Genomic DNA, 25,338 nt, shown 5'->3' on the forward strand with positions numbered 1-25,338 from the left:
ACGAGTTTCCCCCGTATTTTTTTATTTTATAACAGGCTGCCCAATTGCATACCCTGCATTATAAAAGCCAGGCGCGCTGAGCCGGGGACGCGCGCACAGAAACAACAGTCTCGTTTAGAAAATAGAGATAAGGTAGCCCCATCCCCGTATGGGTGGGGGTGTAAAGCAGTTCCATCCCCTCCAGTTTAAAATGCAGCAGAAGGGGGTGTGCAACGCTTGGCAGATCGGGTGGCGATGGTGTCTTCTGAAGTTTTCGGACTACCGGAGGGATGCCCACCTTCCAAGAAGCCGCGACAGATCAAGGTACCTCATGTCCCAAGATGGAATGCGCCTTTCTCTGTTTGTCGCAACGCTTTCACGGTCCGTTTCGTTACATAGGCTCTCTAAAGTGAACGGCGCTTACGCGCAGCTCTGCGGAAAAACGATCTGTAAGACGCTATACAAACAGTTTGTCTCTGCAGCAGCTTGAAAAGAAACCTCGAACACATTAGAACAGGGACACCTAAGTGCCTTTATTAACGTCCTGGTCAAACGCTTTGCTTGGTCACAATAGGACTTGCTAGCACCAGTGGCAACTCTTAAGAAAAGGGACATCTTCTTATCTAAGGCGGTGTTTGTGTTTTTATAGCAATAAAACACAAACTAACCGATCCAATATAGCAATCCGTTTGAACCCTGTTCGCAAGTGTGACCAATGTTTGTCAGTGTCGCCTCTTGTTCCATCATTAACAATGGTTTAATCGTGTACGTAGAGGAATGGATGTCTTCTTGTTTATTCTTAACGGACGGTACTTAGATCGCTGGCTTCGCGATAAATCCACTGCGCGTTCTGTGGAAAGATCGATCACGTAGATTATTATTATTGTTATTATTATTATTATTATTTATTTACTAGACGGACGACATGAGAAAGGTAAACAGAAGTGTTTTGACGAATTCATAACATATTTATTGGGCTAAAAAGGCTCAGTGGGGGAGCTTTAACTGCTATTATTATTATTATTAGTAGTAGTAGTAGTAGTAGTCGTATTATTATTATTATTATTATTATTATTATTATTATTATTATTATTATTATTATTATTATTATGTCAGTGAGCAGTAAAATTTCTGCCTTATTTCTAACGAATTATTGCATATTTGGCACTAGACTAGAAGACTTTATCAAGGGCAACATTCAAGATTAAAACACTTCACGATTATTTAAACAGAGCAGAGAGTTGAATTATCGCTTAGACTGAATGATCAAAGAGCTAATAGTTAAACCCCGCCAGAAAAAAGTTAACTTATACTAGAGTTGCATTAAAATCGCGTGTCTCGGACTGGTAAATTGACTTTGATTTTCCGTTAAATGCGCACGAAGTGGGAGGTTTTGCAACGAAACATTACAGCGTTATCTGCGCACAGCGTCAGCTTGTAGAACACATACTTTATACGGTGTCGTATATTTCACTTTTGTAAAGCTCTAAATGAGAACGACACCACAACTAAACAAGTATCTGAAAATAGAGAGGATTAGTGTAAGGATGGATACTTAGTTACACCCACAGCAGGATGTAGTCCTGCTTTGTGTCTGCTGATGCATTTCTGATTGGGACAAAGTTGGGACTTATGAATGTGTACAGATATCTTTCTACATGTGATGCTGTTCTTGCCTTAATACTGAATCTAATCTGAAAATCAACGCTCTCCTCATTAACTGGAGATGCTAACATTCCACATCTGTTATCCTCACTTTTGTCCTCCCTTACATTTCCTCTCTTTTTACTGGATAACTGGTTGCACTTACTCAGTTATACAGTTTCACACATTTTTGAGTTGTCATCAGTTTTAATATTCATAAGGTGAATTTGCAATGCCTGTGTAGTGCACTGTATATCAAAGAAGAAAGCTTCATTATATAGCAGTAGGTATTTTTGATGGATAGCCATACTGCCTCACAGGGCCAAAGAGTTCCATTCCTGCCTTGTCGCTGTCTATTTGGAATTTGCACATTCTTCCAATTTCTGTCCATTTGTCCAATAGCTCAAAGACCTTTTAGGGTAACTGGGGTCTCCAAGCTGCTCCAGTGTGATGTGACTGCCTGACATTCTTCTCAGGGTTGTTTCAGGTTTTGCTGCAATAGGCAGTGAATTTTGCAGTTTCAGGATTTCGGATGGATATACAGGGGGTCCTTGGGTTACGACACAGTTCCGTTCCTACAACATTGATGTAACCTGAATTTTGGTGTAAGTCAAACACACCCTAACCTAAGTCACTTACCTATCCTAACACATTTGCAAAATCATAATCTAGAACATTATAACACAAAGCACCCACAGAAAAAGGAAAAGGGCATAAATATACTGTACTGTACACTATACTGTAGTAACAGAAAAAGTGAGTGTAAAAAAAAATCCTTACCTTTATTCCTTCCCACATCTCAATTTTTTTAAGTTTTTATGGGAGTGAGCGTTGTAAACTCGAAACGTTGTATGTCAAAACGTTGTAACCCGAGGACCCCCCGTATTTCATTTTGATTATGTTTGAGACCCAAATCACATTCAACCACTTTGTATACCATCTTTTTTTTTAACACAGCAGGATCCAACCATGAATGGGATGCCATTCATCACAGTGGTGTCTGTCTCACGGAAACAGAGTCACAATACAGTTTTCAATCTTGCCTGAAGATTCAAGTTGCCTCGAAAGTTTGCACATTGTAATCTTTTTAGTTAGCCAATAAAAGGTGTCATTTTGCTTCACTTCCCACTACATTCATAATGGCTAACATGGTAGAACACCCTAATAATTCTATGGAAAGAATTTATAGGAAGAAGGGAGGAAACACAAAGTACCATCCACACAGAAATTGTAAAATTTGTTGGACCCAATTTTAACGCTGTGCCCCTCTGTACATAAGATATAAGCACCTTGAGCATAGAAAAGGTGCTATATAAATAAAATAATAATAATAATTATTATTATTATAGGGCTTATAGAGTAATTATTGTCACCTGTACAGAGTATAGCGAAATTCATGCATTCATGTGCTTAACATGTCACCATTCTGCAGTGTCGTAAGTACCTTACCTTGAAACATCTGTCTTCCTAACTTGAAATTTGTATATAAAGGGTAGCCTACTGGCTAAGCTGCTGGACTGTAATTCATGAGGATGCTGGTTCAACTGTATCCCTGAGCAAATTGATTACATTACCAGTGCTCCAACTGTATGAATGTGGAAAATGCATGATGTGTTTATAATATATAAGTCACTATCAATAGAAGAATTATATATATATATGCAACTAATATTACCACAGAATCCTTTATGGTTAAGTGCAGATAACATTTCCTACATGGCTTGTCTTTATCTTACCACTAATCAGGGCTGACGTATGGGGTGGCACTTTGCTTAGAGTGGCATCTTTATACAAGTTAATAACACATGTAGTGAGAAGTCAAGTAAAATGACACCTTTTATTGGCTAACTAAATCTTACTTAATCTTACTAAATCTTACATCTTGCCTGAAGAAGGGGCCTGAGTTGCCTCGAAAGCTTGCATATTGTAATCTTTTTAGTTTGCCAATAAAAGGTGTCATCTTACTTGACTTCTCACTACATTCATAATGGTTAACGCAGCACAACACCCTAGTACTAAAATTAATAATACAAAAATTAGAATTAAGAGTAAACTTTTACAAATTTAAAATTAATATTTTTGTTTTCAATTTTTCAAATGTCGTAGATTGCAGTTCACAATGCCTTGCTGCACCACAAGTGACCACAAATCAAAATGTCACCCGCTCATGTCAAAGCTACTTGTCAGTGTATAATATTGCTGTTCATTTTCCTGATTTTTCGCATTTCATATTGTGTATGTAATGATTGTGTTTTTTTGACAGTCACATGTCTGTTAAACGTTTCTTACATTTACAATGCACGTGCTTAGTTAAAAAGGACAGGTGCCTTTTACCTTACCGGACATTGTAGAGTTATCAGATCATGACGATTGTATCATAATACATATTGTATGTGGATTAAATGTGTCATTTCACAATTAGTAAGGATGTGGAGCAGTGTGGGAGTTAATGGAAAAGTATCCCTTGCCCTCAGACTGCATTATTTAACACGCCAGCACTGCAACTAATCGTTTTATTTTTCCTAACGCAGGCATACCCCATCCTGTCTAACAATAAGAGCCTCTCTAGCGCCTCCATGAGTGCTGGTATAAAAGTTACACTGCACCCCAGCCTGTGGAAGTCGGCTTTAGAAGCACATTTGTCTAAATGCTGCTTCTCTTTATCCTGTTTGGCTCAGTCAGGCCTGATCCATGACCCCCCAGCCTGCAACACCCCTGCAATGCTCATAGAAAACAGATGCTGATTGAGATGATTCTTGCTTAGGCTAACAAGCTTTAGAAATGCATAATATTATTGAAAAGAAGGAAAAAAACAATGTCAGGAAATGTGCAAAAATAAATAAATAAATAAACACAATGCCAGAAGAGCCAACAACCAAACGCATTTTTTGGCCTCCCATTTATGTTTTACTTTAAAAAGCATTTTCCTTTCCTTGCATGAAAGAATCACGTGCTATGAAGCTCAGGTTTAGTTTCTTTTCCAGCTAAGTCGCTTTTGTTGCTTTAAAAAAACGAGCCATGTGTCTTAGAGGGTAGGAACGTCATCTTCTTAATTACAGAAAGTCACTGAAGCCTTCTCTGACGCTGCCTTCTCGTGCGTCAGTGGTTTAGAGCGTATGAAATTTGGATTTCCTTCAGATGGGAGTTCCAAAAAATTAATGCATTCTTTTTATGAGCTCAGATAATCCACTTTTTGGGACACTCGATGCCAGGGCCTGTCCTGACAGCAGAAGGTGCAATGCAGGAATCAGTCCTGGATGGGATGAAAGTTCTTTCAAGAACACACTCAACTCATTTATTCACTCAGCCCGGCCAGTTCTGAGTCTCCAATTACCTTCAAATCTTCACTGGAATACCACATATCCAGTGTTTCTGAATATGGACAGTTGCCTTTTTAGGTAAAAATGTGATTTTAAGGTACTGTTTAAAAGTCTGATGTGAAAGGCACTGTATAATGTAGAGAGTGAATGTTTAATGAATAGCAACTGGACTTGTACAGCCTGATGCAGCTTGATTGACCCTTTTTTTTAAAGTGTCATGCTATTCAAACTGTCATGGAGTAATTGCAATGCCTTTTTCATTTAAAAATATTGAACAAGAACACCCACCCCTTGTCTTTAGTAAGAGCTGCTCCACCCCATCTGTATAAAAGAAACCCCCGTTTAATTGCTGAAATGCTGAAAGGGCGCCACTGTCTATAAATGCCTAAGCAAGTCATGTACAAAGTATTACGTTTTGTGATGTAATGCAACAGTGCCTGAATTTAAGGTCTTGCACGTCCAGTATTATATTATAACTAAGGGGGTTCACCCCCTGCTCACTTCGCTCGCCAACCCCCCTGGCCTGTGCTACACACCAGCCACTTCGTGTCTCTACCGCTCACATTGTGAAGAGGGGGGCAGAATGCATCCCAAGGAGACGCGGTCGCTCCTCTGATACAATGGGAAACAAATATATATTTTTTTAACCTCCTCTTTGCTCAATCAGCTGCTGGCTTGCTGCTGCTGCCGTGCCATGTGGTCTGCATCTTGCGCAGCGCTTCAAACATTTAAAAGCCTGTACAGCTGGCTGTCCTTCTCTTTGTCTTTTATTTCCGGCCCCGGGCGTGGTTAAATCTCTTAACACAAACTCTCGTCTCGCAGGACGTGACTTCTTCATATTTTTTTGTTTATAATTTAAAAACGGGATAAAATTCTGAAAATCTAACAACATCACAGTATCCATCCATCCATTATCCAACCCGCTATATCCTAACTACAGAGTCATGGGGGTCTGCTGGAGCCAATCCCAGTCAACACAGGGTGCAAGGTAGGAAACAAACCCCAAGCAGGGTGCCAGCCAACTGCAGAACATCACATTAAAGTTCGATAAATTCTGAAAATAATGAAACCAAACATATATATGTAGGTTTTAAAATAAGCCCGATTTAAAGCATGAGAAGAAACGTGACATAAAAACGTCACAGTTGCACTTTTCTTGTTACAATTTTATATATATAGAGAGTAGATATAATGTTAAATATACTGTTCCCAGAAGGAAATAACACAATAAATTATGAACTATGTTGTGTTGTAATTTTATTGGGCCATGTGTCACAAGGGCGTCTAGACGTATGATATCCCACACATTCTTGTTTATCATGGTATTGCTTGTTGGTTGGACATGCAAGTAAGAAATTCAATGTAGACAGTGTACATGATAATAGGAGTACTATAAGTACTTCTACTGTGAACAAAACAAAGATATATTGGGTACTTACAGGATGTCAATAGACATTTCAGTCCATTAACATTCCAAGATATTCAAATTTCTGTAGTTATAGTAAAAGTAGAAAGTAAAAATGTGGTTTTGGTCAATTTTTCTACCCACCTTTCCAATTTGTGGTTGTAGTGATGCCAGAACCTTTCTAAACCCTGAACAGAACACACATGCATTACTGGGCAGACAGATGAAGTCAGTCTGGGGAGAAAATCAGAGAATCGGATAAAGAAAATGCACTCAGGTAATGTTAGCGCCACATAGATTCTGACCAGGGTTCAAGTGCAGTGAGATAGAAATGCTACCCTGTACTGTTCTTTAAATCATATACTGTATATGATTACTAATTATTCAGCTTTGTTCAACTGAGTGTGTGAGCATGGTAATTACTCTTGTCTCTCTTCTTTCATTAGTTTCTTTCAACTATTTAAATTTGAGATAGTGTGCAAAATAATAAAGTCTAACTACCAGTAATTAGCATTATGCCATGTGGTTTCAGAAAATGAACTGGATGGATGGATGGATGGATGGATAATTAATTTAATTTCTATTCCACCTTGGCACAGTATATTAACACACAGAGTTATTGATCCATTTTTATGTTTATGTGCTGGCAGGTCTTTAATGACCTCTTGGGCACAGCCATCAGCAGTGTGTCTGTCTGCGGAGAGAGTGTTGACCTTGTCGAGAGGCTTACTTACCTTGTCAGTGACATTCATGTCTCTGGTGACTTTTACTATGAAGTCAGTAGACGGATTGGGAGAGCATGGGGGGTCATGAGGTCCCCTGAAAGGAGTTTGTGGCCCTCCCGATATCTCTGCAAAAGGATGAAGGTCCAAGTCTTTAGATCCCCAGTGCGAGACACAGATGCTATCCTGAGACAAAGACTGGACTCCTTCGGTATTGTGTGATACCACTGATTTGACTTTGTGTCGAATGAGCAGTTGCTCAAGGACTCCTGAATGAGGCAAATTGTGCATTGTTAGGGAGCATTAGATATGGCACTACGGCCATGTGGAGCGATTCTCCATGAGTGATCCGGCTCACAGGATCCTTACTGTTGAGGACCTGTGTGGCTGGATGAGGCCAAGGGGACGCCCACGTAACACCTGGCTGCGGCAGATAAAGGGTCATTTCTTAGGATGGAACTGGACTGTGTGTCTGCCTGGGGGGTTGCCAACTGGGATCCCAAGCTGTTTCGTTGTGTGGTGGGTGAGGCAATGCGCTGTACCTGTCTTGACCTGGCTGCCTATTGTACAGGGGTTAAGAATGTTATTTGTTATGCAAGTGAAAATTAAAACAACTACAAAGCCATTTACAAGTATTAATAACCAAACAACTGAGAGCTGATGCAGCTACTGGTCTTGTATGCCATACACATGACATACTAGACACAAACTGGACACACAGACCTCAAGTGTAATTATAATAATCTTTAAAGCTATTTTACATTTATATATAGTGTCCTCCATACATTCAAAGGATCTCAAGTGTTTTTTCTCACTGTGGTTCTTCTCATCTTATCCTCCAGAGCAGTTTGGCTCAGCTAATGTGGCAGCCTGGTTACACACACACATTATGCATCACATAAGATGGGCAAGCAAGCAGGAACCGAGTCAGTTAGGGTGTTATGGGAGCCTTAAGGTATATACATAAATATTCCAGACTATGCTGTTTGCTGTGTCAAACCATGTTAGTAAAGGTTAATGCTGGCAGAGCCTTTATTTAACTTCTCATCTGGAACTTTGTTCATTTTTAATATGAGAAATATCAATATGGTTTGGTAATTGTCAATTCCAAAGAAAGGAAGTGGCATGATGGCACAGAGGAAGCGCTGTTGACCCGTAACAAGGCGACCAGGGTTCAAGTCCTGGTTGCTCACTGCATGGAGTTTGCATGATGTCATTGATGTTGGTTTCCTGCCACAGTTCAAAAGTATGCAGTTTAGATGGTTTGGGCCCTCGAATTGTCGCTGCCCTGTCCAGGGACTGATAGGATCCAGCTCCCCCATGACTCTGCTCTAGTTAATGGGCTTAGGAAGTAGATGAGTCTTCATATAGAGTAAAACATTTAAAGGCACCATTGTGTGGTTAAAGTCTGAGACAAATGGAAAACTAGCTGTGCTGAGCTTAGCTGATTCTATGAAAGTAATCACATCCAAGAAGGGGCAAATCTGAGAAAGGCCAAAGTAGAGACAAACAAGGGGGTGAAAGATCTGAATATCCTTTAATTGTCTCCACTTTAGTGACTTTTATGCAGAAACAAAATATAAATGGCACTATATTAAAATAATAAATTAAGTCTAAACAAAGTATACATTGCTGGTATTTTGTCTCAAGTGACAATAATATATAATATTAAAATAAATGCATTTTGTAGATTTATATATTCTGTTTTTTGAATGGGAAGGGACGATTGCACAGTGTTTAGCAAATTAGAACATTTGGACAATTACAATGAGAACAGGCCATTCAGCCCAGCATAGCTCATTCTTCTCTAGTGATCTCTGTATAATTAGTGTGGCCACCTCAAGGATCCAGCATTCTGTGTGCCAAGCTGGACATTGTCTGTGTGGAGTTTGCATATCCTGCCCATGTCTGAGTGGCTTTTTTAAGACATGCTTGCCAGTTTGAATGTGAGTGTGTGCCTAAGAGTGCCTTGCAGTAGACTGCTGCCCCGTCCAGGTCTGTTTCATGACTTGCACCTCATGCTTTACCATGAATTGGATGGATGGAAGTTGGAGAACATTATGCTGCTATGTTATGTTATGTTATGCTTGTGGGTCAACTAACATGGAAAATCCCAGAAAATGTCAATTAAACTGATGATGATGATGATGATGAGGATGATATGTTATTTACAGTGGGCTTTTCCCATGCTCTGTCTACTTTGCAGATACAGGTCAATACTGCATCTAGTTTGATCATTATGGAAATTAGGACAAAAATGGAAATGTTGTTAAGATTAGAGGTTGAATAGAGTTTCTAAATGAAGGCAGCGACCTTGTTTTTGGATTAAATTGTATTTATTATTAGTATTTTGACTGTTCCACAGTGGCAGGAAACTAGTAACAAGATGTGTGTAGGAGCTTGAGGTCAGTTTGCAATTAGTTTGAAATAAATTATAAAGAAGACTACACATTACGCCCAGACAAACTTGATTTGATGCGAGGCAGTCCGATTTCCCCCAGGGAAAGTTAAAACCTAAACATCTTCTGTTTTTGCTTGCCGAGTGTGCACAATACACCCCCACCCTTATGTCACATTAATATTTGCATTAATGATTGCAAGGGGTACCAATCACAGGAAATTGTTACTATGCAAACACTTACTGGGATGCGGATAGTCAATTGGATGTTTTAAAGGTGAGGATGTGGGATTTCATGCGGTTAGATGTATGGGCATAATTCTGAGGAGCATGTTTAAAAAGAGCAAAGAAACTATTTACACTGTGGATCATCCTTCCACATCAGTTAAATTTCATCCCTTGAATTAAATCCCTATGCGGCACCTTTGAATACAAAATGGAAATGGACTGACCTACTGGTAGGATTCACCAGTCCATCTTTTTAGATGACTGATCAGTTAGAGGGCACTTCTGTGTCTCCAGTCCCAATTATTAGCGGAGAATCATCCTACCCAAGTCCTAAAGTACAGCCACTGGCAACCTTTGCACAAACATTGGCACACACCAATTTTCATGTATGTTTTCATTATTTGTAAGACTTTTTTCCAGGAAGAAGCTCTAGTAGGACACCTGTTCACCACCCACTCATGACTCTGGCTGTACCTTTCATGTTCAGATTGTTTCTGTCCACATCCACCACATGTAATTCAACTTTGACCATGCCGCCCACTTTCAGTTGCTTGGTGACTGTAATTTTCCGTCATCTGATTGATGTTTGCTTCTAGGCTGGAATATAATCATGGCTGCTGTCCACCACTGTTTGCTCACTCAGGTGCCCAGTGTTTTTGTTTCAGTACCTTTTTCTAGTCTCAGCTTTTCATTTATTTTGAGTCTTGCTTTGTTCTTTGACTACATTTTTTTTTTATTAAACTCAATTGGACCAACAGTATTTCCATGTTTACTAAGCAACTCATCCTCCTATTGTCAATTTGAATAATAATGATGAATCATCATCCATCATTTAGTATCATCAACCTCTCTTATCCTGTTAAGCATGACTGAATCCTTTACACTCACAAAATGTTTCCCCCTCAAACAGGAGTTAACCACAACAGTGGACCACGAGGTGGTGATCAGTTTTGGTGTTGGCCGATTGTGGCATGTCATGAAATCTCAGGTTCTCATACAGGGAGGAAAGCAGATTCCTGAGGAGAGAACTCCCAAACTACATACACAGGATACCAGAGTTGGAAATCAAATAGAAGCTCAAAATGAAGAACAATAAAGTTTCAAAAATCTATGTTCACATTTTTAAACATTACAGTTGCACAGTTACCTGACTGCCATTAAAACAAAAAAAAAATGGACTGGAGCACAAAGTCTTCCAATAGTATTTTACTTGAGCACAAATGCTTCCAATATTCTATAATTTTCTATCAAGACATGGTCTGATCAGCTAATTTGCCCTTAAATTTGTGCTGTTAAATAACAAAATGAACAAAATCAGTGAAGCCATCCTGAAGCTTGTATCCCTGAATATTCACCCATTGTCGATCCAGTGAAGTTTAGGACTCTTCCCCCTTCATTAGGGCCAAACAAACTGGAACCTAATGGTATAAATAAATAGCTTACACATCATGAAGGCTTTTACATTCCACATAAATAAATTCTCTAAATGGGTATTCACAACAAAGCCTTATGAATTTCATTTTCTTCTCTTTGAATTTGTATATAATTACATCTGGCGTGTAGCAGTTGGATTGGTTTTTTGATTAATCAGACTGAAGTGGCATGAGATAAAGATGCTACCTGCTACCTACCACAGTTATATTTATTTATTATTTTCTGTGGCTCCTGATAAGGATATAATGAAAAAAAAATCTTTACTAGCCAAGTTTTAATTTTATACGTGTTTTGTTGTTATTGTGGAATTCTTTGTAAACTGTTTTGTGATTATGGCACGGAGCTGTGAATTCCAGCTGCAGCCTTAAAGCAGATCCTTTACTCACACACAACCTTGAACAGTACACTGCATGTGCAAAAATGGACAGATGTTCAAATATTGTGATATGTTCTAGCTTTTTTATTTCTGTAAAACATTTTATGAGGGCTGCGGTGGGCTGGCGCCCTGCCTGGGGTTTGTTTCCTGCCTTGCGCCCTGTGTTGGCTGGGATTGGCTCCAGCAGACCCCCGTGACCCTGTTGTTGAGATATAGCAGGTTGGGTAATGGATGGATGGATCTTATGAGGATGTTTGCAGGTGCTCCATAAAATGTAGTTATACATAATTTCCACTTGATGGAACAGTTGTTAGAACTGCTGTTTGATAGTTCCAGTAGAGTGACTGGATTCTGATTAGGGTTAGGGTTCACCTACTATATAGAGTTTTCATGTTCTCCCTGTTTTGGTGAAAGCTTTTGTCTGGATTAATCCCAAAAACTTGTATATTAGGTTAATTGTTGAAGCAAAACTTTCAAGTTGAATGAGGATGGGTGTATGAATGTGCCTTATGATGGACTGGCATGCCAACACTGGGTATAAATCCTGCTTTGTGTCTTATTCTGCTTGAGTAGACTCCAGCTACTCAAAACCCATAATATTAATAATTAAGTCTACGAATGAATGAATAGGTCAATATTCCACATAAGCTTTTTAAGTGTGTGATGCCTTGCCCCATTTATAGCTTTTGAGAAGTATGTATTGCTGGTGTCTGTTGGTGCCAACAGACACAAGCAATTTTACTTGATGCTTATTTCCAGGAGGTTTGCCAATCTGGCTAGATGACTAAAGAGCTATTCTTATAATCCAGCAGTAAGTTTAGAGTTTAGCTGTAAGGCTGAAGTAGGTGACCCCCTTCAATGTAATTGAGGGATGTTGTTTCCATAAAAAGTACGGCATAAATTAATTTTTGTCATTGTATTACATGAAACCATGTTTACCACACAGTGTGAGGCATAAACGCAAAGTCACTGGACTGTAAATGACAGACTTACTGTGTAATTCTGAGCTAATTAGTCACCTTATTCTGCTGTAATTGCAAATACATAAAACAATTGTACTGTACATACAGATAATTTTCACCTACAGAAAGGTGCTATGAAAGGTTTCTTTGTTATTTTTTGTAGTCTCGAACTTCATTGGTGGGATTCTGTCTCCTGTACCCTGTATTCTGCTTCCTCGTTCTGGCACCTCAGACTGAAGCCTCCAAGGTACGGTGTGGCCGGGAATTGGTGGAGGACCTGCATTTCGTGTGTGGAGACCGTGGATTCTATTTCAGTATGTAGCTTTTCTTGATTCTATTGACCCAGTTGCCCTGTTTGTTTTTTCTATTCTTCTTCCATTTGCCATTTTTTGGTTTATAGTAGAGAAATGCTTTTCTTTTGACAAGTAGATTTTTACATTTATGAAACGGTTTCCAGCATACCAACCAATGATGAAAAATAGAATCCTTATTGGGTTCAAGTCAAATCCATTCACTGACTGAAATTGTATATGTTGCATGAATTTCCATGTATCTATGTATGTTTGTCTCTGGAATCCTCCTGCATCCCAAATTCTAATTCAGCCTGATATGCGTGATGGCGACCTGCAGTGGGCCAGCACCTCATTTAGAGCTGATTCCTACATTGTGGATGGTCCTGCTGAGATGAGCTCCCTAAATGAAACTCATCTGATAACAGGTTATAAGCTCTGTTATTATTAAGAATTATACTTCAGCCTTGAGCAGTGGACAGAAGCTGATTACACTTTGTAGCTAGAAGAGAGCGCTTACCTATATTAACTAGATCCTAAGAGAAACATACACACACACAGAAATCAAGAAATAAACCAAGAGCCAGCAGATGAATTACATAAATAGTTAAAAAAAACACACACATACACTGTGTGCACAATTATTAGGCAAGTGAGTATTTTGACCATATCATTATTTTTAATGCGTATATTCCAACTCCAAGCTGTATTAACTTGAATGCTTATTGGATTTAAGCACGTCAGGTGATGTGTATTTGTGTAATGAGGGAGGGTGTGGCCTAAGGAGATCAACACCCTATATCAAGGTGTGCAGAATTATTAGGCAGCTAGTTTTCCTCAGGCAAAATAGGCCAAAAAAGAGATTTAACTGACTCTGAAAAGTCAAAAATTGTAAAAAGTCTTTCAGAGGGATGCAGCACTTTTGGAATTGCTAAGATATTGGTGTGTGATCACAGAACCATCAAACATTTTGTTGCAAATAGTCAACAGGGTCGCAAGAAACGTGTTGAGAACAAAAGACGCAAATTAGCTGCCAAAGATTTGAGAAGAATCAAACGTGAAGCTACCAGGAACCCATTATCCTCCAGTACTTTCATATTCCAGAGCTGCAACCTACCTGGAGTGCCCAGAAGTACAAGGTGTTCAGTGCTCAAAGACATGGCCAAGGTAAGGAGGGCTGAAACCCAACCACCACTGAACAAGAAACATAAGTTGAAACGTCAAAACTGGGCCAAGAAATATCTGAAGACAGATTTTTTTCAAAGGTTTTATGGACCGATGAGATGAGAGTGACTCTTGATGGACCAGATGGATGGACCTGTGGATCAGTAATGGGCACAGAGCTCCACTCCAACGTGGAGGTGGGGTACTGGTATGAGCTGGTATTTTTAAAGATGAGCTAGTTGGACCTTTTGCATTGAAGATGAACTCAAAATCAACTCCCAAACCTACTGCCAGTTTTTCGAAGACACTTTCTTCAAACAGTGATACAGGAAAAAGACCATGATTTTTATGCAGGCCAATGCTCCATCACTTGCATCAAAGTTCTCCACTGCGTGGCCAGCCAGTAAAGGCCTTAAAGATGAAGGAATAATGACATGGCCCCCTTCTTCATCTGACCTAAACCCTATCGAGAACTTGTGGGCACTTCTTAAACGCTAGATTTACGGTGGAGAAAAACAATACACCTCTCTGAAGAGTGTCTGGGAGGCTGTAGTCACTGCTCCACAAAAAGCTGATCGATCGTCAACGGATCAAGAAACTGACAGACTCCATGAATGGAAAGGCTTATGACTGTTATTGGAAAGTAGGGTGGCTATATTGGTCATTGATTGATTGATTTATTTTTTTTTAAATGTCAGTGATGTTTATTTGTAAATTTTGAGGTGTTTGTTTATTATTCTCACTATAACAGATGAAAATAAACAAGTGAGATGGGAAAATTTTCATTTTTCCTTTAGTTGCATAATAAATCTGCACACTAATAGTTGCCTAATAATTGCGCGCACATATGTATTCCCCTGATGATGTTCACACTCACATTTCCGTTGTGAAACATTCAGGTTTCAGGTTTATTAACATTTTGGATTGACTGATAGCACTGTGTTTGTTCCATATTAAAATTAATCCTCAAAAATACAACTTGCCTAATAATTCTGCACTCCCTGTATATACATAAATCAAGAAATAAACCAAGAGCCAGCAGATGAATTACACCAATAGTGATCCCAATGGAGTCCGGTGTGTTTTAAAAAGTTTTATTAACTAATAAGCTGTCATTTTTCCAAACATTTTTAAGGCCTTATGGAGAGAATCTGTGGTCTTCACTAATTCTGTTTGTTGGGTAATAACCAAAAGTTTCAGGGTAAAGTAGTTAGTTATATACTTCATCCAACCTACCATGTTTTCATATAAAAACTGCTTTTTTAATTGAGAACAACCTCTGTCCACACTTACGTTTTCACTTCATTTACTAAACTATCTCCACCCCCATTAAAAAGATGAAAAACGCATATGAAGTAGCTGTTCGCCTATACTGGACATGCACACATCGGCAGAAACAGGAAGAGAAAGTGTCCTCCTTGAAGGAATGGTTATGCTGCTAGACACAAGATTTATCACAAAACAGTAGCAACCAATAAATTATTTGCATTTTGCAAATGTATATAGTATTCAAATTGTACAAAACATAATTTAGATGCTTAAAGTTAAGGAATACGACAAGTGACATGGAAAGCAAGTCCTCTCTGTCTACTTTGTTGAAATATAATTTTTTTCTGTGAAGGACGACCAATCAAGGAATGAGAAGTTTTAATGTATAGAATCCAATTTGGGAAGGACCACATAATACGCATGAACCAATCAGAGGATGATTAGAGTCTGCATTTTCAAAACTCTTAGTTTTTACCCATCCACCCTACAATGCTGAGCTGGCTTCTCCAGCAATATATGCCTCTGGAAAGGGTCTTCAAAAGTATCTGTTTTTGGAGGGTTAAAAATGTCAGGGTAGTTAAGCCAAAACATTGTAGCAAGGACGTAACTCTAGCCACTAAAAGAGTGGCAATGGGTTGCATGTTTATTAGCACAGACAAGTAAGTATTTCACTGTGCTCTGTACATGTGACAATAATAATTAAGGTGGAAAATGCCTATTAGATGGCACTGTCAATCACGGCACAGTAAAAGGAACGTAACATTAAGAACAAATAGAACAATATACATAAATAGTTTTTTTTTTCTTTTGTTTCTTTGTTTGGATCTGTTGTTATTGATCAATAGCATCAGAAGACATTCAAGACTTTAAATGTGATATAAACATTAGCCAATCACAATGCTCCGACTTCAGATCATGATGTCCATTCAAAATGGTGACATGCGCTGTGAACTTTAATGAAGGCTGCAGTATTATACTGTTGATTAGTCTATTTGTGTTTCTTTAAATCAGTCACACACACAGTACTGTCCATACTTTTACCTGTGGACATGTTGCTGCAGTGTTTGGATGCATATTTTTATTTATTCCAACGGAGCAAGCACAACAAAGATTTTCCTGGATCCGCCCATATTGGTTTTCCAGATGTCTTCCAGGAATGTGGTCAACTTGGGTGGTGTCATTCCCAGCTCCAACATCCAACCAAACAGTTAAATGGAAGGCAGCATTATTAAAGTTTTGTTTCATAGTGTCCAAGTTAGCCATTATGCCAGAAAACCCTTGTCAGAGCTCATTGTCAAATGCTTTAGAGAGGTGCCTAGTCATTCAAATCCTGTTTAGATTATGTGCTTGTTTATCAGATATACACAATATGAGAAAAGTAAGCATTCTAATCCAATTTGTCCTTACATTTGATGTCTAATGTACTCTGTGAGGTGTGAAAGGCTCTGTAATGGATTTGTGCCCCATCCAGGCCCCTACCATTGCAATCTGGAATTGGAAAAAGCAGACACAGGAAATGAATAATTGACCTTATTATGTGTCTGTAATGGCATTATAACCAGATAAAGTTTTCAATAGATGGCACTGTTGGTGCAACCAGGCATGTAAAGCAGCCTGTACACCATGAAACCTTCCATTTGGTCTCTACTACCTGCTCAATATCAATTTTATATTATCATTGTTCATGATATTATATTAAGTGTCTGTGATTTGCAAGACACTTTGTAGAAAATCAACTAAATAAATAATAATAGGGAAGAGTAGTGGCTCTGAGGCCAAGGATCCCCACCAGTATCCACAAAGTTGCCGGTTCAAATCCCCACTACTGTCAAAAAAGATCCTACTCTGCTAGGTCCTTGAACAACACCCTTAACCCGCAGTTGCCCCAATGGGCTCGGGAACAAAGGCTGACCCTGCACTCTGACCCCACGGTGTATGCGAAAACTAACAAATTCCTAACACAAGAAATTGTATAAGGTGAAATAAAGAATAAAAAATATCAAATGATAGATTACTATTTATTTCTTACTCACACCCTACCCAATCAAGACGCCCCATAATTTTCCAAAAGTGGGATGTCTTCCTAGTTTGAAAAACTCCTTTGCAAACATGTATACTGCCAATATATAAGCTCTTAATAGACTCAGGGTAATTAAATAGCAAAGCTATTTTTATTCCAATTAATCCTAATTTAATATAGCATCCCCCAAGGTAAGAGGCGCTTAACAATTCTCATACCTTCACGTGTAAGCACTTTGGTTAGATGGGGGGAAATTTAAAGCTATGGCATCTGCAGCACAGCCCAGCTTTTAGTTTCTTACATTTGTCAAGTCTCATCATCTAACATTTTGTCAGCCTGTTTCTCCCTTGCAATTTTCCCCAACCAAAAGCTTATACTGACAAAATGTAAAAAATAAAGTCATAATTATTTAACTAAAAGCAAGATGTTGCAACTTGTAGACAATAAAGTTTACGAAGTCCTTCCAGGAGCTGGTGGGCACAGCTTGCCACACCAAAGTAATGCCAGCTGCTTTTTTTTTTTCCTTCAGGTAAACACTACGGTTCCCGTTATTCAAGTCAAGTACGGGTCAAAGGCATCGTGGAGCTCTGTTGTCTCCGGGGATGTGATCTGCAGCTGCTGGAGGCCTATTGTGCCAAACCAAAGAAGACAAAGAGGGCCGCAAGGGACCTGGCGAGAATCCCAAGGAATCAGAAGAATGAGGTTAGACATTCTGGCAACATTGAAATATGAAAGGAGAGGTTTGCACTCAAAGAGAAGAGCCTTTTAAAAGCTGTTTAAATGTGGAAACACAGGAGTCTGGCTTTCTAAGAGTATCTCCTTTTTATCTCTCTATCTATGAGTAGATCCTCACCATCACCTACACATAGCTATCATTATCTATCTATCTATCTATCTATCTATCTATCTATCTATCTATCTATCTATCTATCTATTTTAAAATATATTATCACATGGTTGCCACATGTTTGGGTTCATCACCCACCAATTAGACAGAATGGCTCTGCACAGACCACTTAGCTCTTGCTGCAAATCCCCCCTTATGCAGACAGGCCGGCTTCTCTTTATATGGATGAGAGAAATCAGCAGAACAGGTACACTCAGCAGCCTTACCTGGTTTTCCTCCTGCAGCAGAACATGTCATTTACCTCTTTTGTATCAGCAGCCGTATCTTGTATCTGCCATTTTATTTTATGAAGGGTTTTTCATAGCAAAGGGTATTTGAATTAATAAAATTCCAATCCGTCATCTATCCCGCTACCAGTTTTCTGAGTTTGTCGATAGAGTTTAAGATTAAAGTAAACTGAAGCCTAATCTGGGGTCATTGGACACAAAGCATAAAGCAAATCCAGCCAAAACATTGTCATCACATCCACACTTATGGCCATGTCACATTACATAACTTTTCTTGTGATTTTCAGTTATTTACATAATCTTAGCGAGTTGGAGGCAGTTGGTGGTCCACCCCCAAGAAGTCCATTGCATAGTGTTATATACCAAATAGTCCACGACTCGCTCCGACAAATTTGTTTTTAGTCATAGGGGACAAGCTCTGTATGCATGGGAGCTGACAACCCATACATTTTTATCTGGAAGTAAAATGCATATACAGTAATGCAGCGATGAGGTATAAGGAATAAGGAGGTTTTAGACCACATAAATAGAAGAGAGTCTCGTCTGTGCCACGTGTCATATTTTACATGACACGAGAGAATGGAAAAAAGAAATAAAGGTCTTGGATTAGGACTGAACTCCCTGTGCTTGCTAACCCTTTGTACAGTGCCAACACCTGTCATGCAGCACGTTATTGTCTGTCACAAAAGTGACAAGCTTGTAAGTTGGCACACAGTTGCTAAATGTGACATGTTCAGCAATTTTTAGTCGTGTAAATTCTCATGGTCCATAAATGAGACTTGTGGTCAACAAGTCTGAAAAACAAACAACTAGAATTTACATCGGGTTTGCTAATTTCTGACCAATCTGAAAACAATTTCATTGTAATGAAACATAAGACAGGAAACAGCTCTACTTTTGCCATTGGCAGCACCATTATCCAAATGTTACTGTTGGTACTCTGCTTTTATTTTTTGAATAATAAATGCTGCTTTTGTTTTTTTCAGGATGGTCACATACAGAAGACCTTGCAAAGGATTACTGCCCCCCATGGAATGATCTCCAAGGTTTCAAGATTTAAGACGCTATTCCAGTCAAAGAAGCAGCAGAGAATGTCTCCTTTTCTTAAGTCCAGTAGAAGGTTCGGGAAAATTGTCCTGTTGATGAACACATAGAGCGAGCTGATTTAGTGAGAAAAAGTCCGGACTAACCTAGAGACAGACTTCTGGCAGCACCTTTCTTTATTACAAAGTATGTATTTGTAAACGTGGATTCTTTACAGATTTTGACATTCTTCCCATTCTGCATGCAGAAATTAAAAGATCAAACTCATATCCTTTCAAACACTGACATACTGTGTCTGTATGAAAGTTGAGAATAGTATGTTTATGTAGGATCCATAATTAAATACAATAAATGAGAACAGACACAGCCATTTGGTATTCACATCCAGTTTATACTCAAATGTCCCTGCATACAACTTTCCCTATCTAAAGGATAGATGACTTTCATTGCGAATAGCTGGTGGCATCCCTTTTTTGTCACATTTAAAGTTTATTAAATACTAATCTGTATTGCTTTGTAGCATTCTCAATCACAAGTTTTATTCACAGACTTATTTCTATCCATACACCCTGCTAGTTATTTCACCTACATGCTGCAACCCACCAGTGAGGGGTCTGGTGACAGTCTTTGCCTCCATGGGGTTTTTCTCCATTTCTGTTCTGTGCCCAGGAATGGAGCACTGTCCCATCTGGAGCTGATGCTGTTTTGGTTTTCATAACCGTACAGCTGAAAATGCAGGTTCAGAAAATGATTGAAGAAGAACTTATTAATGCAATCTATGTAGAGACACTGTTATTGAAATTTATAACATTTCTTGATGCAAAGTAATGCGTTTACAAACATACAATTTTCTGCCCATTGTAAATGGCAGTATTAAACAACTAAAAGTAACTAAATTAGGAGATGAGTGAGTAACAAAGTCAGGAACATGAAGTGGTAAACAGCCAAAAGAAAGCAACAAATCAAAGTTAAGGAAAATGAGCAAAATCCAAACTTCCTAAGCTTTATGAATAACTAAATGCTCCTCAAAAAACAGCACAATGCCCAGAAATTTGAAGTTCAGCTGTAGTACAATACTGCCATCATTGGTGCAATGAAGTCAGATGAAGTCATGCGTTATACTTTTGTGATGGTGCGGTTTGGCCCCACGTTACCAGATCCTTCCGGGGAGTCTCTTGAACCCTCTACCGCTGATAATGTACCCAAGGGATGAGCTAACAGATGAGGACACAACACACATTTAGCAAGGGGTAGGTGTATAAGTGCTTCAGTGCTTTCGTTAAAAACAGTCAAAACCAAAGTATCCAGAACAGTGCAGTGCAAGTGTTCAATAAATAATCCAATAAAAAGGTGTTCAGTGGAGGTTAAAAACAAACAAGCTATCCATTAAAACAAGGTTAAAAAAAAAACACAGTGCAGGAAGCAGTCCATAAAAACATGAGCCCTGTTGCACTCATCTTAAACGGACGTCACCTTAGCCCAACCCTTTATGGGCTCTTGCCGCCTAACCAGCAGTTCAGCCCACCTTCAGTGCTGCTTATAGGCTTGGTCCCCTGTAGCCGTCTCTGGGTCCAGGTGGGGCACCGTCCCAGAAGTCCATGGCTCCCCCGCAGGAAGCCTCATTGAGCTTCTCCTCCCACTGCAGCTGCTCTGCCTCTCTACGGTGAGTTGCTCCAATTGAGCATCGCGCGTCAGTCACTCAGGCTTCCAGGTCGCTCAGCTGGAGTGGCCCCTGAGTGTTGGCCGCACATTCTCTCCAGGGACCTCCTACCGGCTGCCTTCTCTTTATCTCATCCACTTGTACTGACTCTCTAGCGCTCCTGCCTTCTCTCTCCAACTCTTAACCTTTCTTCTCTTTTCTTTCCCAATCAGTCTCTGACCTTTTTGACATCCTCTCAATTCTCTGATTCCCCTTTTTCTTATATGCCTTCATGGGTGCAGCATCTCAATCATGCACCGCAGGAAGCCAATGAAGCAACTGAGACAGACTGCATCCTCACACGCATGTGTGTTGAGCCCCAACTACACCACCAACCCTACCCACAAGTGCGTGAGTGCGCCCACGGAGAGTGAGTAGGCCAATTAATTATTTATTGAAACAGTCCTCTTCTTCAGAGGTGTCAGCTGCTGTACCACAATTTCCGGTAGTCACAGGGTAGCAATAGGGAGACAATGTTAACAATATGGCTACACCCTTTGAAAACATACACAAAATGGCAGGGCAATAACATTATAAAAACAGCAATAAAAAAATAATAAGAAAGTCAAAATGATGTACAAGAAAATCGAATGCAGGCTCAGATTCTGCATGTGAAAAAAAACCCTAGCATCATGACATAAAGTAATGCATCTACTGTTGGGAAAACATTAGTTACTGTAGCCCTCCAGAGACAATGTGCCCCATTCCCAGATATAAAGGTGCCTCCTTATTTCCAAGAATGGTGTCAATTTATAGTTGGCATGCCCCACACTTGTAGCAAAGGGTGATGTTTCAGTTGGTGTGCCTGGGAGATGTGGAGTTTATTTACATCAAAAGTTCATTTTATTAAGTATGAATGGTTGGGGCTTTACATTAATGGTAAATGGGATTTGGCCTTATACCTCTTTACATAGAGAGAGGAAAGTTTGGGTTGAGGGACCCCTTTAACTTCTTAGATGGGCTTTTCGATGGCTTCATATCTATTGACCGCTGTGCAGCCTTTCCATGAGCTGCAGTTTTAGTTCATAAAATTTCTAATATTTTACGCCATTGACACAGGTGTCCTTTTACAAGAACAGTCTTTTTCACCAAGTAGGCTGACCTTGCTTGACTCTTAGAGCAATTTTAATCAAATTAATTAAAGATGCATTTTTAATGCCAAAGCTTTTTCTGTATCACACCCTTTTATGAAACAAACAAGAAAGTCAGGGAGGTCTAAAACCTCAAGATTGATCAAAATCTCGGCATTGAATCTTTGGTCAATTACAATACTTTCCCTATAATTCATGTACGAAAAGTAAAAAAGAAACAAAAAAGGTAATATATCACTCGTATGCGCCAGTTAGCCCCTTATTTTATTTCTGTTACTTCCCCTGAGCAGACTAATAAACTCTCTAAGGATCACATCAAATACAACAGCATAGACTTTGAGTGGGACCAGAATTATAAACATTTTTAAGAATTCTGCATAAGTTAGTAAATTGTCATTTAGTAATAGGCTCCATAGTACTGAGACAACTTTGAATGCAGATTATTTTTATAGCATCAATCTTTGGCATTCCATATGCTATAAAATATGGAGAAAAATCGAGTTTATAGGTCATTGTACAAGACATAAGTGTCTGTGTATAGAATCCTGCAGATCACCCCTTGTATGGACTTTAATAGCAGAAGTCAAAACCAAGAGTGTGTAGCATCATGGACAGACGTAAAAAGCCATGTTACCCATTTGTAGTTCCAGCTGACATTAGTAGGGGGTCTTGTTATGTTAATCTGATGCAGGGTTATCCTGGGAGTGGGTGGCAGTAGTTGGTTAGATATGAGAGACAGGAAGTACTAACTAAGGTGTGCACTATCCGAGATTAAGGCCTTGTTCACAGGTTATTGAATTTAATAAAATAATTTATTAATAATTCAGTCAGCGGGTGCGTGTCATCGCTATTCCCACCAGCAGATACAACAGAGTGTATCCCCCATAGAGTATCTTCTATATTTCCATTTAGATTTTACCCATAAGTGGAGGTCATAAGACACGATGAAACAAATGTTCTAATATATTCTTTCATAAATCTTTTTAGACGTTTAACAAGTATTAATGGTAATAAAACTTGACGAACATGTGCACTATCATTTTTATGTATTCTTTTTGTATGAAATTTGTGATATATAAAATTTTATATATTTGTAACATATTTAAACAGATCCCTTTTTTAATGTTGTAACTGTGTATCTTTGTAAATATATCTCAGAATGAAAAGAACTGCTGTTTTCTTTGTTTTCATTGAACTCTGATCTTTAATACACCTTAACAAAACTCTTCCATAGCATAAATGTGTATTAAAAGTGAAATTAATAACATAAAGAGGCAAACTTAATAGTCAGTCAGTCATTATCCAACCTGCTATATCCTAACTACAGGGTCATGGGGGTCTGCTGGAGCCAGTCTTAGCCAACATAGGGCGCAAAGCAAGAACAAACCCTGGGCAGGGTGCCAACCCACCGCAGAGCTTCATAGTGCATTTTATAAATAAAGCTCCTTTCCAGTTATGCTGCCCGAGAAGTATTTAAACTGATTAGCTGTCAGTCTTCTTATTTAATTCTTCTGGTTACCGCAAACCCAAGGCAGCCCCAACTGCAATGCCAGTCTGCCTCCATCAGACATCCAGTTGTGAGCGTTGAGGAAAATGGAATATTTGTAAGGAAAATGATGGCAATCTGTCAAGCAAAATGTATTTTATTGAATCAAAATGAGAACATTATCACCCAAGTAGGCTGTAAATTGGAGATACAGGAGGAGTCTCAGAAACAAACAGCCACAAATAATTAAATTGGGGTCCCTGGCAATGAGAGACAGTATAGTCTTCAAACCCTTCATCCCCTGTAATTTCCGACTGTATCCCATCTGTGATGACTGATGCACTTAATTTATTTGTCATAAAAAGTGTGCCATTTACTACTGCTTACATTATGTATCATAAACCTCACTTATTTAAAAGGACAGATAATACAGATGTGTATTCAAACGTTCAAATGCTGGACTTCTATATTGCACATGTACTATAAATGCAATGTCTTTTCAATATTTTTGCTGTTTCTCTTTGCATTTGGGAGATGAGGCGTTCATTTAGGAACAATCAATGATTGTATTGTCCTTCATTAAAACAGGACATCATCTTATCAGATAATAAAAAGCAAAATTTTCTGTAAACTTTGCTTTGGTTTACCAAAGTGCAGAGGAGTAAGTAACAACTTCTTGTAGGTTTCATTTAGCATGAAAGAGATAGGGTGGCACAATGCCACAGTGGTCAGCACTGCGGCCTTACCGCTCCAGATATTAGAGTTCAACTTCTGGCTCAGTCGCTATCTGTTTTAAGGTTCTCTCTGTGTCTGAGTAGTTCTGCTCCGGGTAGCTTCCATATTATGAAGACAGACATGTCAGACAGAAGGCAGCTTGTGAGACACAAGAACTTTGTCTGAAACGAATGTGAGGAACAGAGGAGCACCAAAAGGAGCAGCCCTGTCCCCTTTTATCTTTACTCTGTACAACTTTCATGATAAATAACATTAGGTCATGTCACTTGCAAAAATTCTCAGATGATTCTGTACTTATGGGGTGTATTGATGAAGGGTATGAGATGGTGTATAGGAGACTGGTGGAGAATTGTGCTTCTTGGTGCAAAGAGAATAGTCTGCAACTTAACATCAGCAAAATCAAGAAACCTCTATGGTCTCTATGTCCAGTCACTATTCAAGGAGTGTATGAAGTGGTGGTGCATTGCTACAAGTACTTGGGGGTCCACATTAATGACAGGTTGGACTGGTCTCAGAACACAGAGAACTATATAAGGAAAGGCAGAGCAGGCTCTTTCATCTTAGGAGATTGTGCTCCTTTAATGTGGGAAATGCGGTGGCTCTGAGGCTAAGGATCTGTGCTGGTATCCAGAAGGTTGCCGGTCCGAATCCCCACAACTGCCAAAAGAGATCTTACTCTGCTGGGCCCTTGAGCAAGGCCCTTAACCTGTAATTGCTCCAGGGGCGCTGTACAATGGTTGACTCTCCACTCTGACCCCAAGGGGTATGCGAAAACAAACAAATTCCTAATACAAGAAATTGTATAAGGCAAAATAAAGAACAAAAAAAATGGCCCCCTTCACATCTTCTATAACTCTGTGATGGCCAGTGTGATTTTCTACACTGTGGTGTGCTGAGCTGGTAACGTCACTTCAAGGGAGGCCCACCAAATCAACAGG

The 25,338-nt window shown here is 39.2% G+C and overlaps 1 protein-coding gene across 1 annotated transcript; it reads left to right on the forward strand.

The window, feature by feature from the left end:
* The first annotated feature begins 220 nt into the window (after positions 1-220).
* On the forward strand, positions 221-23,280 carry LOC120525921 (insulin-like growth factor I). Its single transcript, XM_039748609.1, has 4 exons — positions 221-303; positions 12,632-12,782; positions 17,741-17,913; positions 19,332-23,280. The coding sequence occupies exons 1-4, from the start codon at positions 235-237 to the stop codon at positions 19,497-19,499; spliced, it is 561 nt and encodes a 186-aa protein (XP_039604543.1). The 5' UTR covers positions 221-234; the 3' UTR covers positions 19,500-23,280.
* Positions 23,281-25,338: the final 2,058 nt, after the last annotated feature.

The sequence above is a fragment of the Polypterus senegalus genome, chromosome 3 (genome assembly GCF_016835505.1).
Source record: "Polypterus senegalus isolate Bchr_013 chromosome 3, ASM1683550v1, whole genome shotgun sequence".
Classification (NCBI taxonomy): domain Eukaryota; kingdom Metazoa; phylum Chordata; class Cladistia; order Polypteriformes; family Polypteridae; genus Polypterus; species Polypterus senegalus.